This window comes from Calidris pugnax, unplaced genomic scaffold (genome assembly GCF_001431845.1).
Source record: "Calidris pugnax isolate Ruff unplaced genomic scaffold, ASM143184v1 scaffold44, whole genome shotgun sequence".
NCBI lineage: Eukaryota > Metazoa > Chordata > Aves > Charadriiformes > Scolopacidae > Calidris > Calidris pugnax.
In genome coordinates this window covers 9,434,208-9,447,436 of record NW_015094506.1, presented here as the reverse complement: position 1 = coordinate 9,447,436, position 13,229 = coordinate 9,434,208, and the positions used below count along the sequence as shown (strand labels likewise).

At 33.9% G+C, this 13,229-nt stretch overlaps 1 protein-coding gene across 1 annotated transcript in view; it reads left to right on the top strand.

Moving 5' to 3' along the window:
- Positions 1–13,229, top strand: part of CFAP54 (cilia and flagella associated 54) — a 110,806-nt gene that overhangs the window by 59,147 nt on the left and 38,430 nt on the right. The window contains exons 36-47 of the mRNA XM_014963298.1: positions 486–667; positions 1,367–1,594; positions 1,804–2,027; positions 2,133–2,268; positions 3,471–3,585; positions 4,583–4,735; positions 5,256–5,453; positions 6,329–6,416; positions 6,866–7,072; positions 8,613–8,679; positions 10,539–10,721; positions 12,838–12,924. Of these exons, the coding sequence (XP_014818784.1) occupies positions 486–667; positions 1,367–1,594; positions 1,804–2,027; positions 2,133–2,268; positions 3,471–3,585; positions 4,583–4,735; positions 5,256–5,453; positions 6,329–6,416; positions 6,866–7,072; positions 8,613–8,679; positions 10,539–10,721; positions 12,838–12,924 (1,868 nt within the window). The remainder of the gene's footprint in view (positions 1–485; positions 668–1,366; positions 1,595–1,803; positions 2,028–2,132; positions 2,269–3,470; positions 3,586–4,582; positions 4,736–5,255; positions 5,454–6,328; positions 6,417–6,865; positions 7,073–8,612; positions 8,680–10,538; positions 10,722–12,837; positions 12,925–13,229) is intronic.

Below are 13,229 nucleotides of genomic sequence, written 5' to 3'. Positions count from 1 at the left end.
GCTCAGATATTACTGTATTACCCTACCATGAACCTTTGTGTTTCCCCTTAGAGGATATTTGCTAAGGAATAAAATAATGAAGCACTCCTACACATACTACAAAATTTGTCACAAATCTTCCCTTCTTCCTAACTTCTCCTTTTAAGAGGCCTCAGTTTCAGAAAGGTTCTTAGGGTCTTGGCACGTGGTGATTTTTTCTTAAAACTTCTATGAGTGTTATGTTTTGGCTTTTAAGGCTGAGAACTACTTGGTATACATTAATATTTTGCTCAAACTTTTTTTATATCTGCTTCTCCCAACACTTAAGTAGAAGCATCTTATATTTTAAATATCATAACCTTATAAATATGATAACCTTAACACTGGCATTTTCTAGCATTTCAGTATTTAGTTGCCACAGAAAATCCTAGCTGGCTGATAATATTTTCTTTTTTATTTTTTTGAGAACTCTAACTAATTTTTAACCAGTGAACTTTTGTCTTCAGATACAGAGAAGTCTCCTGAGTGCAGCATTAAGCTAAGTGGAACAAATAGTCCTCGAACTCAAATGACAAATGATACAGAGATATCCGTCTCTCATTCCCCCACAGAATGCAACCAGTTTCTGTCAAATACCATTTTATTGGAGCATTTTACAAAAATCTTTTTGCATTTAAGAAGAGCAGTGGTAAGATAAGCTTTCTTATTAAACATTTTATAACTGAGCATCGCATTACAATACTTACTGCTTCCTACATTAAAAAAAAGACAAGTCAGAAACTTCAAAAAAACTTCAGTGGGAAAAAACAGTGATTTCTCAACTTCTGCAAAATGTCCAAGTACAGGATACGAAATATGTCAGACATGTCACCTATTATAATGTATATTTATATCAATCATATAATGATTTATGTAAATGTTTTATTTTTTCAATTAGTCTTTGTGACTTTCTTTCTCATGTTTCTTAAATTTTTCTGAAAATACTTGCAGACTTACCTTTTGCTATACAGGTCTTAGTGAATGCCTTGGTAGCATTAAAAAAACCACCAGTCATTGAAAGGAAATGTAGACTGACTGCTCTTCCCATAAACCCTTCTAAAACCAAGTAAAAACATGTGTATATGTGGTGTGAATTAATTTTTGTTTCTTATTCTCACACCAAAAGCAACAATTAAAATAAATTATAAATTAGTGCTTCTACGAAAATTTCCAAATTAAGGTTCTATAATGCTTTATATAAATTGAAATATTGAATGATCTGTTATTAAGAATGATCCATAGACTGTAATTTTGAAAGATTACGTATACCTAAGGTTTTCAATAAAAGAATGAAGCTTTAGGTTTCTGTATTTCCAAAGTATAATTCTACTTTGAATGATATGCATAGGTTCTTGCTCACCGTGGTGGCCACTGGACATTGCTTCAGAACGCTTGTCGAGAACTTTGGAACTATACTCAAGAATTACAGTTGATTGCTAACCATTCACATTCCCATACGGATGCATTTCCTATTACCAGGGATTTTCTTAGAAACACTGTCTGGTTGCCATTTTATTTGGCATCAGACATGATCGTTGATATGATAACTGAACTGCAAGCAAGCGGGTCTCTTAAGGTAAAAAATATTTTAATTAAGGCTATACTCTTTATTATCGCACCTTGAGTAGAGATAGTTTTCTTTCTCTTGTATTGTATTCTGGTATCTCCAAGTTACTCTCTGTAACAAGTTTTTAGAGGATTGCAGTATTTTCTAATCTTTGTAATTTGATTTGTCCTAAAAAGAAGTTTGAAAATAACTGGTATAATAATGTTTCTTCACTGTAGATTGTGGATCCTGAAGGAGACTTCTGCATTCCCAGTTGTTTAGGAGGTATTGCTCATGAGAATGGTGGTTCTAATCTCCATCCACAGTCTCCCCTGGATGATGTGAATGTGGTTGACTTGAAATGGATATGTAATCTGATTCTTAAAACAATAGAATTGTTATATCAAATGAAGAAGTGGGAAGCACTGGTACACATAGCTGTACAATTTAACGTATTTACACAGTAAGTTACACCAACTCCAATAAAAACTAAAACCCAACATTATAGAGTTAAATACACAGTTAATTTGCTTAATTACAAAAGTTTTCTTTTTTTTTTTTTTTCCAGTGAGAGGTACACAGAGCAAGTGAGTCCACTGCTGGTATATGCTCAGAGGCAGCTGCTGGAAAGGATACAGCAATTCAGTGGCCCTGACAGCCATGAATCTAATTTCATAAAATATCTAGCTGATGATGCACATAAGGTGAACCACAGATTTCTTTTTTGGGTTCTGACTCTTGATGTGAACTAAATATAGAGAAATACTTTCAATGAGTAGATTAATACGGTTTTCCACAATGTTCACAAATAGTAAATTATAATAAATTATATAGTTGTTGAAGTGCATGAAAATGCTCATATGACATAATTCCAGCAACAGCAGAGGTCTGGACTTGATGACCCAGAGAATATTTCTTCCATGCATAATGTACCCATTTTATATTATGAGCCTATATCTAATTTTATGTTTGTTCTTGATGCCGCTCTTTTAACCTGAAAACATTTATTTGGATATTGCACAATCTTTGTGATTAATTAAATTAAATACAAAGAAATTGCTTTGTTTCTGCATTGAAACACTGCTCCTAAGCCCAAAACTAATCAAGCTGTTTCCTGCAGTCTTTTTTTGAGCCCTGCTGTTCAGAACATAGTCCTCTCCCAAAAAAACCCAAAAAAGCGGTGTGGCAATTCACCACATGCCACTGTAAACTGAGCAACATGGAAAAGCAGTCATAGTTTTGAAAGACAATTTACAGAATAAAGACTAATGTTAGATAATAATAGTAAGAATTGTTCAAAAAAGATATCATCAGATTAGAAATCTGGAGGGTATGGCTGCATTTCACAATGCAGTGCCATTCAGAGAGACTAGAACTAGCTCTGAATTGGTTCTTTTGCTTCTGAAGTGATGTAGCTACTTTAGCAAAATAAAATATCTGTGCTGGATTAGCCCATTATAGAAGTCTGAAAGTTTGCTCCTCTGACAGGGCTAGAGCGCTTCTGTTATTTGCTTAGAGCTATTTTGTATATCCCTGTGCAGCATTGCATTGTGCTTTACAGGCAGCGTGCCCTTTAGGCATAACTACACTGCCAGGTTCCTTGCAAGCAAGCATTTACCCAGACAAAGAAAGATGGAATATGTGCTGAACATCAAGTTGCTCACGATTATGGCAAATACCAGTATAATTGGTTAATGTCTGAACACTTATATCCAACATTTAGGTGTTGTAAATTTTTCACCTCTTACTGACATGGACACTAGTTATGGGTCATGGGTGTCTTTGTAAATTAGTCCTCTTTTATTTTTTCATATGTCTGTGTATTTAGAGACCTAACTTTAAGCACCAAACATCGATTTTTTTCTGAATCTGATTTGAATATCATGAAACAAAACTTGCTTTTTAGATGAGTTGCAGAAACTACATAGGGCAAAAATTACCATTGCCTGTCACCCATTCTGCTAATGAACAGATCTTTCCTGGATCCTTTTCCTATTCTGAGAAGAAAAATGATTATACAGGTCAGAGCACATTTCGGTGTCATGAGTTCTTTTTTTCCCAAACTGTTTCCTTTTTTTCATAGTGGATTTTTTTTTTCCTCCTTATCATAAGTCTTCCACTGCTTCTATAATCTGTTTCTTTTAATATAAACTCAATTTTTTCTTCAAATTATTATTCTTGAAAATTGGGATGGATAGTAATGTTGTTGAGATCTTTCCAAATATATTCAGACTGTATCTGAAAGCAGAGGAAAGCATTTGTCATCCAGATGCCAGATGAACTACAGTATGTTGAGTGAGCTTGGTGGTCTTGGCCCAGTTTTCCATTAGTATTGTTGGATATCCAGAAATATACCCAGAAGTTAATCTGAACCTGAGCTGTTATTGATAGAATCAATAGAAAAACTGAAGTGAACTGTAAGGTGACAAAACACCTCTTTTATCCACAGTTCTTGTACTTTCCAGCCAGGATTAAAGTGTTATAGTTCATTGATGCAAGTTTGTAAAGCATAGTTCCTCATATCACAGACACCCAAAGCTTTGTGTTGAATTCAGCAGAGAGAAGTCATTAAACAACAAATAATTCTGTATGTAAGAGGAGATAATATGCATTCAGTAGAGAGAGCATGCAAGCTCACAGGTTTGGCACATAGAAATTATGGGAATTACAGTAAATGGGATGAGCAGTTGTAGTAAAAGATGTTTCCAGACTTCAGACACCAGATTTCAGAGTAGAGGACTGAGCTGATACATGTCCATGGCAGATGTAATTGAGGGAATATAGATGTCATGTGACAATTAAAATTTAACACTGAAAAAGATATAAATGCTTAGAAGTGTTCCTGGTGGTTAATAATTTTGCTTTAATTCATAATCCAACAGGAAAAAAAAGCTGACAATTAATGTATTTTACTTTTGATGTTGTGGAATTGTTCAAACACATGTTTTGTGGTGTGATTTACTAAAAATATCTTTTTATGTAATGCAAAATTGTTCTTCATAATTTAATTCCTTTTAGATTGCAGTCAAGCAAAAGCTCTAGTTTATGTACCTCTTGATGTGAATGATACACTGAAATGTTTTAGAGAAACTCTACAAAAATCTAAATATCACAGCAGAGCACTGAGACACAGCAGAAAACTACTTTCATTATTTCTTGCTTACACACAAGGTAATTTATTTATTTAACTGTTTCTCACTTAGTAAAATGTCTATGCAGTTAAAATAGTAAACAGTGAAAGGAATAGATTTTTTTTAAAAATCAAGTTTTAGTTGCTATTGGCAATTAAGAAAAGCATAGAATATATAGTTATGAGGTTCTGTAAGCACAAGCTCTAAGCCTGATTTTCTATAATTTATATCTCATGGTTGGTTAATAACAAGGTTTTTTTAATCCAGTTGTGTCACTTGTCTGTCTGAGGCCAAATGTCTGTCAGAGAACTGACTGGAAGATCTTCCCAAGTTTCTTTCTGTAACAGGGCACATGTTTTCATTTGGTTGCACTGACAAATGAGTTATGTCCAACAAGTTTTTTAGGAGACTCACAGACAGAATCGTAGCATAGGAAACCAGATAAAAATAGGGCAAAGGAATCATATATTTGTTCGAATAGTATGGTACAAAAATACTTGTGGTGCTGGAAATAGCACAATATTTATCTGAACTGACCATAAATCACTTTTCTGATCTAGAAAATGCTGGAAGACCGATCAGCAGTAATACCTCTTCGAAAAGAAGGCTGGAATTTAGTCTGGGACCTGAAATGATATTTCGACCAACACCACATGACATTTCTCAAGAAAAATTTATTTTCTCCAGTATGGTTGAGAGTAGACCTATACCACAATCACAGCTTTCAGTCATTATCTCTTCCTATGAAAAAACAATTGGTAATTTTTAATTTAAATTTATGTATACAGATAACATGTAATATCATTCTGCCTATTTGTGTTCACAAATGTTTATTCCAGCGTTACTTTTCTGTTAGTTATAACTGTCTGAAAGGTGGTTTCGATAAACATACAACCTTCTTCCTGTTGATTCAGAAAAGCTGCATTAGGTCCTAAACAAGCCACTAGTTGGTTCATAACCTCTACAGTTATCTCATCTTGTGAAAAAGCATAACTTCAATGGAGTTATACTGATTAATCCCAAACTAAAAATCTGCTGTAAAGTTCAGCAGATTCGTTTGAATTCCATGATAGCTTCTTTTTCTAGGGAACAGACCTTTTGGGGTCTGTGCATTTGAATATGAGACCTAGTTGCTTGGCTTCCATGTTACATTTTAGTATGGCTTTACTCATACAGTTACAGTTTACCTGTTTTTGCTGTATGACAAAAATAGGTGAAGTGTCGCAGGTCAACAGATGCCATAAGTGGTTTTATTTGAAGTAAGGGATCTAGAAATGACAGGGACATTGCTAGTGTGCTGTACACAGGCAGTATTGTTTAGCAGGGCCCTGGTGAATGGCGTGCTTCCAAGTTTGTCTCCTGAAGATGAAGAAATTTTATATATCTGAGAAAACAAAACCAAAAAAGCTTAGGTAAACAGGTCCATAAATACATCCTACTCTTTTTTTTTAAGTTAGTAGAAATAAGAAATTGTATATTTGAAGGTAAAATATACAATCTTTAAAGAAATATTCATGCATTTAATTACATGTGAATGCCTGTCTAATTCTCAAGCAAAATTTCTTCAAGATTCAGTAACTGATTTAATGATGTGACAATATTTTTTTCTAATTGATTATAAAACAAATAACAGGAATCCTTGAAATAAACAACCAGAGAGACCTCAAGGTTCAGGCTCTACATGAACTTGGAAATCTTCACTTTTATGCTGGAGACAAAAGGTACATAGTTATTGGATTAAAAAAGAGCATGGTTTCATTTTTTAATAGGCATTCGTATACCCTTCAACTGTCTTGTAAGTTTTTGCTCTGTCCTCGACTCCATATAACTGCTTTCAACTAAATCACTAGTAGCTATATTGTGAGAGGCTTTTTTACTAGAAATTGTTTATTTTTCTTAGCTAGTTAATTGCAATTAAGTAAATTGATTAAGCATCTCTATGTGGTTTTAGGAAGTAATATCTATTGCTTGACAATTTAATTTTATGGTAAGTTCCAATAAGTCTGTTGACCAGGTATGGTATATTTTTGTGTTGTAGAAACTGTATTTCAACTTTTGACCTAATCAGAATTAGTTATAACTCAGGCAATAAAGGTAAAATGAAACAAGTCTTATCTTCCACTTTGGAAAATGTCAGCAATATGATGAGTGTGTTTTTTATGTGTTACAGAGCTGCTTTTAAATATTGGTGTCAAGCCCTTGATGAAACACTCAACATTGCTGATGCTCTTAACAACTGGCAAAAGTTTGGTTTTCCAACAAATGCTACAGACTGCTTTGCAGTTGGAAGATTGACTGATATTAGCCAGAAATTTCTTTCTCAGGCTGGAGTTTGGGGATGTTTACATGCAGCAGTCTTAGTGGCTAAGATAGCTCAGTAAGTATTTCATATATGTATAATTTCTTTCATATTTTAAACAAATTGCTCATCCAGGACAGTAGGCAACTTGAAATTAATTTAAAAACACTAGTGAGTTGCTATAAAAAAAGATTCATCAAAAGCAGAGTTTTTCCTTTCAGAAAAAAAGTCGCTCTTTTGGAGAATATTGTTTTTTCCCTTTTCTTCAGTGCTCATCTTTGATCGTAATTGCAGCCGTAAATTATATGGAGAGATCATTAAAATAAAACAAAATGATAAAAAGTCATAAGGGCAAGGATTTTACAGTCATATTGATTTTCAATTGAAATATCACATCTCCCAAGTCATTGCACATATTAAATATTAATGTATCTTAAGGGCAGATTTACTGCCTAAAGCACTCATTTTCTGGTGAATTACAACTAAATGAAATTTGAATTACTGTATTAAAGTCTACCATCAATAAATATTTCTGCCCAGTACTCCTTGACTGCTGGTAAAACACTATGGATGTAATCCTGAGCTGTTCCTCAATGTATTGTACAATACAAAAATGCACAAAATATAAAATTTAGAAATATAAGCCAGCTCTGAATGACCTTAGAAGCATTATAACTATGAAAGGGCAGAGCTTTATCTGAGTAAACTCTCTTCCCGAAGAAGCAGAGCATATTAATATAGCTGTAAAATATCTGTAAACCAAGGTAGCTTTGAAGGTATTAGCACGGGTATTTCGGGATAAAGTGGCATTGGCACATGAGGAACTAGCACCCAAGAGGAAAAGGAGTGACTTTAAGTTGATTCTAAACTGCAGCTCTTCTAATTCTGGGGTATGGTACAATTTCAGGTCCAATGAGGTGAGACCCAATGCCTAGCTGCTTTTACAGGTGCTTGTGTACTATCCCTTTTTATGGCTGATATGTCCATTCCAAATCCTGGCAGGGATCTGGAGGCAGCCATCCTCTCGGCTTCTCCCTCAGGCAGATCTTTTCTATTCAGGCCTGATTTGGGCTTTTAAGCATCTTTCCCTTGAGTTGCTCTTTCTAGAGCAATTTAGCCTATAAAATGCAGAATAGAGATTAGGGACCTCTAATATTGTATTAAAGCTTTCTAATCTTGTAGATCAGAGGAGAGCCCTGCTACCAGGATGGTTTAAAGCTCTGATGAGGTACTGTGTGGGATTCATTTAATCTAGCTAGACACCTACTGTGTGAAAGTCTTCATGTGCTAGTTATCTGAGGCTTCCTTTATGGAAACACTAAGGTGTGAGTTGCGTTACCTGCTTTATCTTTCTAGTTTGATTTTGCACTTAGATTGGACTTCTTTAACTTCAGAGAGAATCGAGACAACTCTCTTTGTCTAGGTAAATCTTTGGTCAAATGCCTCTTTCTTTGTGTGGCACAGCTGAGCACCTATCTACAGAACAGGCAGCTGTTTTCCAATGTGGAAAACATCTAGATTGTGTTATTATCATTATTATACTAGATTAAAAAAAAAAGAGTTAGAATAATTATATTGATGGGCATATTCGTATTTCTTACTATTTGTTGCGCTTTAGGTATATAACAACATCACAGATGAGATTAAGAACTAAATACTGCTATTTTTCTGCTATACTTTTTAAGGTAAGAATACAACTTCAGTTAGAATTCATGAATTGCTTCTAAAATTTAAATCTCAATAATCCTCTATTAAAATATTTCTCTTTTCATTTTGATTGTAAAGGAAAACTGGAGATCAGAAGTAGTTGACAATTTATGCACATTAGATTAGATGTTTTTGTTCTCTGGTTTTTAACATTATTCCTGTATTATAGACTAAAATTATCACTTCAATAAGAGGCTAGTGTCTCAGAGAAATAATGAAATTTTCAAACCAGGAGAACAGACTCTTTAGAGAAAGAAACGTTTGAATCTTTTTTAGCATTGAAAGATATTGGTTTGAAATACTAAAATCTCAGCTCTAAATAGAGAGGATACTCAAAATTATTCAGTTTCATTTACAAAGAAAACAAGATCATTAAAACTGAGTTTTCAAACTTTTAGCAACTAACTATAAAAGAAAAAAAGGTTTCAGTTTACTTTTAAAAGGAAGTTTTAAGATACCAGTAACAAAAGTGATATAGGGAAAAGAACTGCATGTGTTCTGCCAGTCATATTCCACCGGGATCAATGCTTACTCATCCCAGTGCAGGAAGTTAGTTGGCTTCTTCCACAACAAACCAATGCCATTTTCTAAAAACTTGTGCCTTGGTTGTGACCTATGTGGCCTGTGCTAGGCCATGTTCAAAACCTCATTAAGCTCAGCAAAAAGAGAACAAGCTGAAGGTAAAGGAGAATTTTGGCTAGCTTTCAGCACTGTAATTATTTGTGGTACAATGCTGAACAATTTTGATTCCTCCTTTTGACAGAAATAGTAGTAAGCATTTGTTCCAGTTGTATAATGGTAGAAATAATTGTGACTTGACTGAAGTGAGTCTGGTATTAATTGGGATAGGAGCAGCTTGCAGGGTCAGTGTCTTGAAAAATATAATCAATTACTGTCACTGTACCTTGTGAAGTTCAAGCCCATAATTTGTTCCTTGATTTGGAAAGCTTTTATAACCTTATTTAAATTCCACCTCTGGTATTGGCTTTAGGCCTGTTAATATCTCAGAACTGAGTATGTAAATGCATGTTTCTCTAGCATATCATTGCTAATTACAAGAAAAACACAATTGAGAAGGAATATCCAACATCAGAGACAATATTAGCACTTCTCCCTTTTTCTCTCCCAGAAACAACAGCTGAGATGATGGCAGGGCAAGGACTCAAGGCTTAGTAAAATCAAACTAGCTTTCTTAGACTGTGGGGAAAATAAAAAGATTTTTCTTCTGACATTTTCCATGAAATACCTTCAGACTAGTACAGAAATGTTTGAACACATCCCCAGAATCATCTTAACAATTTTTTCCTATGCATTTTCCTTGATTATGGAGATCTTAGAATAAATTACTGAGATCTTTCTGTCTGCTGATCAGAGGCTTATCCTAAGAATTATCTAAGATCTCTTTATGAGAACCCATAGTGATTTATTAGGTTGTGTTTTTTTTTCATTGTTTCCAGAGATTTATTTGGGATGCTTTGACTTGGAATCTGAGAGAAAAGCCATTGGCTATTTAGGAAGATTTTTCAGTACCTGGGGAGTATACTTGCTGAGGAATCTTTCATGATTATTTTTCTATGCCTAGATTAGTTTTTCTCTTTTGCTTTTGTTCTATGAAAGACTGTCCTTACACTATTTACAGCCTGTTTATTTTTTTCCCCATCAAGTTCACACATAAGGTATTTTTTCTGAAAAGATTTTTCCTAGTTTTGTCTGGAAACAACTGGATACTTAAGTTTCATTTATGAAGTCATTTATGAGTGTCAAGGGTTGGAGTTTTATAGTGTATCACTAATGTCTATACATCTTTTCACAAATAGTTCATTATTTTTACTTTCAGACCCTGTTTAGAGCTTCTCTTCCACATCCAATATCTGACTGTGACTTTGCACAATATGAAACAAATATGCTTATTCCTGGTATCGACTTGTTCTCTGATCGCTACAGAGCTGATATCTCCACTGTAGTTGCAAGTCTGAATTTCGTTACGTTTGAACTACATTGTGCAAAACAAAATTTAGTAGTAAGTATAATTTTTATACTCTGGAAGTGAATTTTAACAAACCAAATTTTTTTTGTGTGTGTGTGTGTGTACTTATGAAGAAACTTAGAAGCTCTAACAAAATATCTGTATAATTAGGTTCTGTGGCACTGAGATAGAGGCAAGGTATAGCTTTCTGCCTACAATTTTTAGAATATACAGGGTACTTGTTTATTCACAAAGATGACAATACATGGTACACTTAGCATAGGCATTTTAGAGGAAATTTCCTAATATATACATTTTGACATACACTATACTGAGAATTACCTTAAATGTAGTGTGTCCAGAATGCTTTTAATAATTTTACTTTCACATTCAGTAAATAAAAGTATCTTCTGCTTTCTCCTTCACACATTCTCTTATTCCTCTGTATAGAATGGTTTTATAGCTTCCCTCTTACGTTGATCCTTTGCTTATTTGCTCCATTTAATTACTGACCATTTACACTTAAATCCAACTTCTTTCAAAGGTGCAGTGCTGGACATTGGAAGAAATAGATTGAATTGCTTACTAGTACTGAAAAAGATTGAATTTTACCTCTGTTATAATTGTATACCTCAATAAATCAACTCTCAGCATGGCAGAAAACTCCCCAGCAGAAAAAATAGATAGTTTTCTCCTGCTTTAATGAGTTGACTGCACTTATGGAAAGGTCCTGCAAGTGGAAGAACCAGTGCGAGGGAGGGGAAGAGTGCGTGGTTGGTGGCAGAGAAGTAAGAAAATGTTGGGGGGTGGAGATGGAAGAGGAGTTAGAGAGGAGGAGGCAGCAAGATGTTACTTCTTTTTATCAGAAAGCAATTCATTGGATTGATTTCTTCTGAAACTTCAGACTAAGTGTCTGTTGTTGCTTCTTCCCATCCTGCTTTACTGGAGTTCACTTTGTTATTAAGCTTTGTCTAGCTGCCCTCACTATGGGAGATCAAATGACATCACGGAGCAGTTACCTGGAAGCAGGATGCTTAATTTGACCACTTCCTTCATATGCCCATGCACATTTTTGATTCTTTCTGCACTTGTACTAGCAGAATATAGATCCGGGTCATAGATCATGGTCAAAGCAGTTGCAGTTTCAGCAGGATGAGAGCTTAATTTCCACTGAATGCTTAATGCGTGGGAATGTTTTGGATGGTGGGCACTAAGTTGATTTGACACTTAAAACCAAAACACATCAAGATTCAAGTTTTATTAAAAATAAGACTTCAAAGACCAATTTTGTTGAACTACTTCAAATATCAGTTGGAAACTGCATGGGTGCAATTAAAACATTTGCTTCAGGCATTTGTAATCCAAATTCAGAAGTATCAAACTACTTTATAAAAAAATAAAAGTGCATTTGACAAGAAAGCGGCAATTCTGTTAGCATTTTCCAAGCTGGAGGACATTTTAAAGTGAAGAAAAATGTAAAAGCTGAACAGTAATTACATTTTGGAAGTTCTTTCATTTTCAATAAACAAATACATCTGTTAGGAAAGAATCTGCTTTTTCTGAAATACTTTATAATAATAAAAACAGTGTTTGTATATTTTACTAGAACTCAGTTTAAAAATGTTTTTTGTTAGTTGCCCCTACAAAAAATTTCAATTTTAAATGAATGCAAATAAATTTGTCTATAAGCCTCCTCACCATCCAGTTTATTTTACAATTGATATCATTTCACTTAGACAATTGCAGGACTTCATTGTATCTATTTTATAAAGCTCACAGAATTCTATTATTCTGTTAATTAAACTGAAAAGATGGCATCAAAATGCAGACAATTATGGAAATCCCTTATATCAACATCTTTCCAGTAGGTTTACTCTCTAATGGTATAGCAAAAAGCCCCACTTTGAACACAGAGAATAATTTGGGGAAACTTCACTTTCTACACTGTGAATCACATAGAAGATAGTATAAGGCATTAGCTTTAGCCAGCTGAAGAACTTTTAAACACAATTATCCTTCACAGAGCGTAAGACAAGTAGTGGCGGTATGTGGCAGTGAAAGGAGTACTGCTATATTATCTATATATTTGCAATATATAATTTTAATCTACATTTCTATAATTGTACCCATTATGACATTTATAACTAGGAGACCTAATCTTTTCCTACAGATTTTACCATTGTTCACGTTATACCAATACCTTGTTTCTGAGATTTGTAAGGACCCAGCTAAATCTATTGAAGGGAGAATCTTTAAGGTAATCAAAGAAACTTTCTTTTTATCACAGCACAGTATTTCAAATGAACTTTTAATTTCTTTGTTGAATGTAGTTGATTGAATATTTCTTCATATATCACTACTATGAAAAATAATTCTTTAAAGTTCAGCTGTTCCTTAGTGTTTCTTTGCACAACAGATTGTAGAATAGGACTACTTTCTAAATGCAATTATTATTTATATTCTCAATTCTAGTAGGTTGTAGAGTTATTTATACAGTTTTACTGTTATTGTCCTACAGAGACTAGTAATTACTTTAATAATTTTTTTCTAGTCTTCATTCAA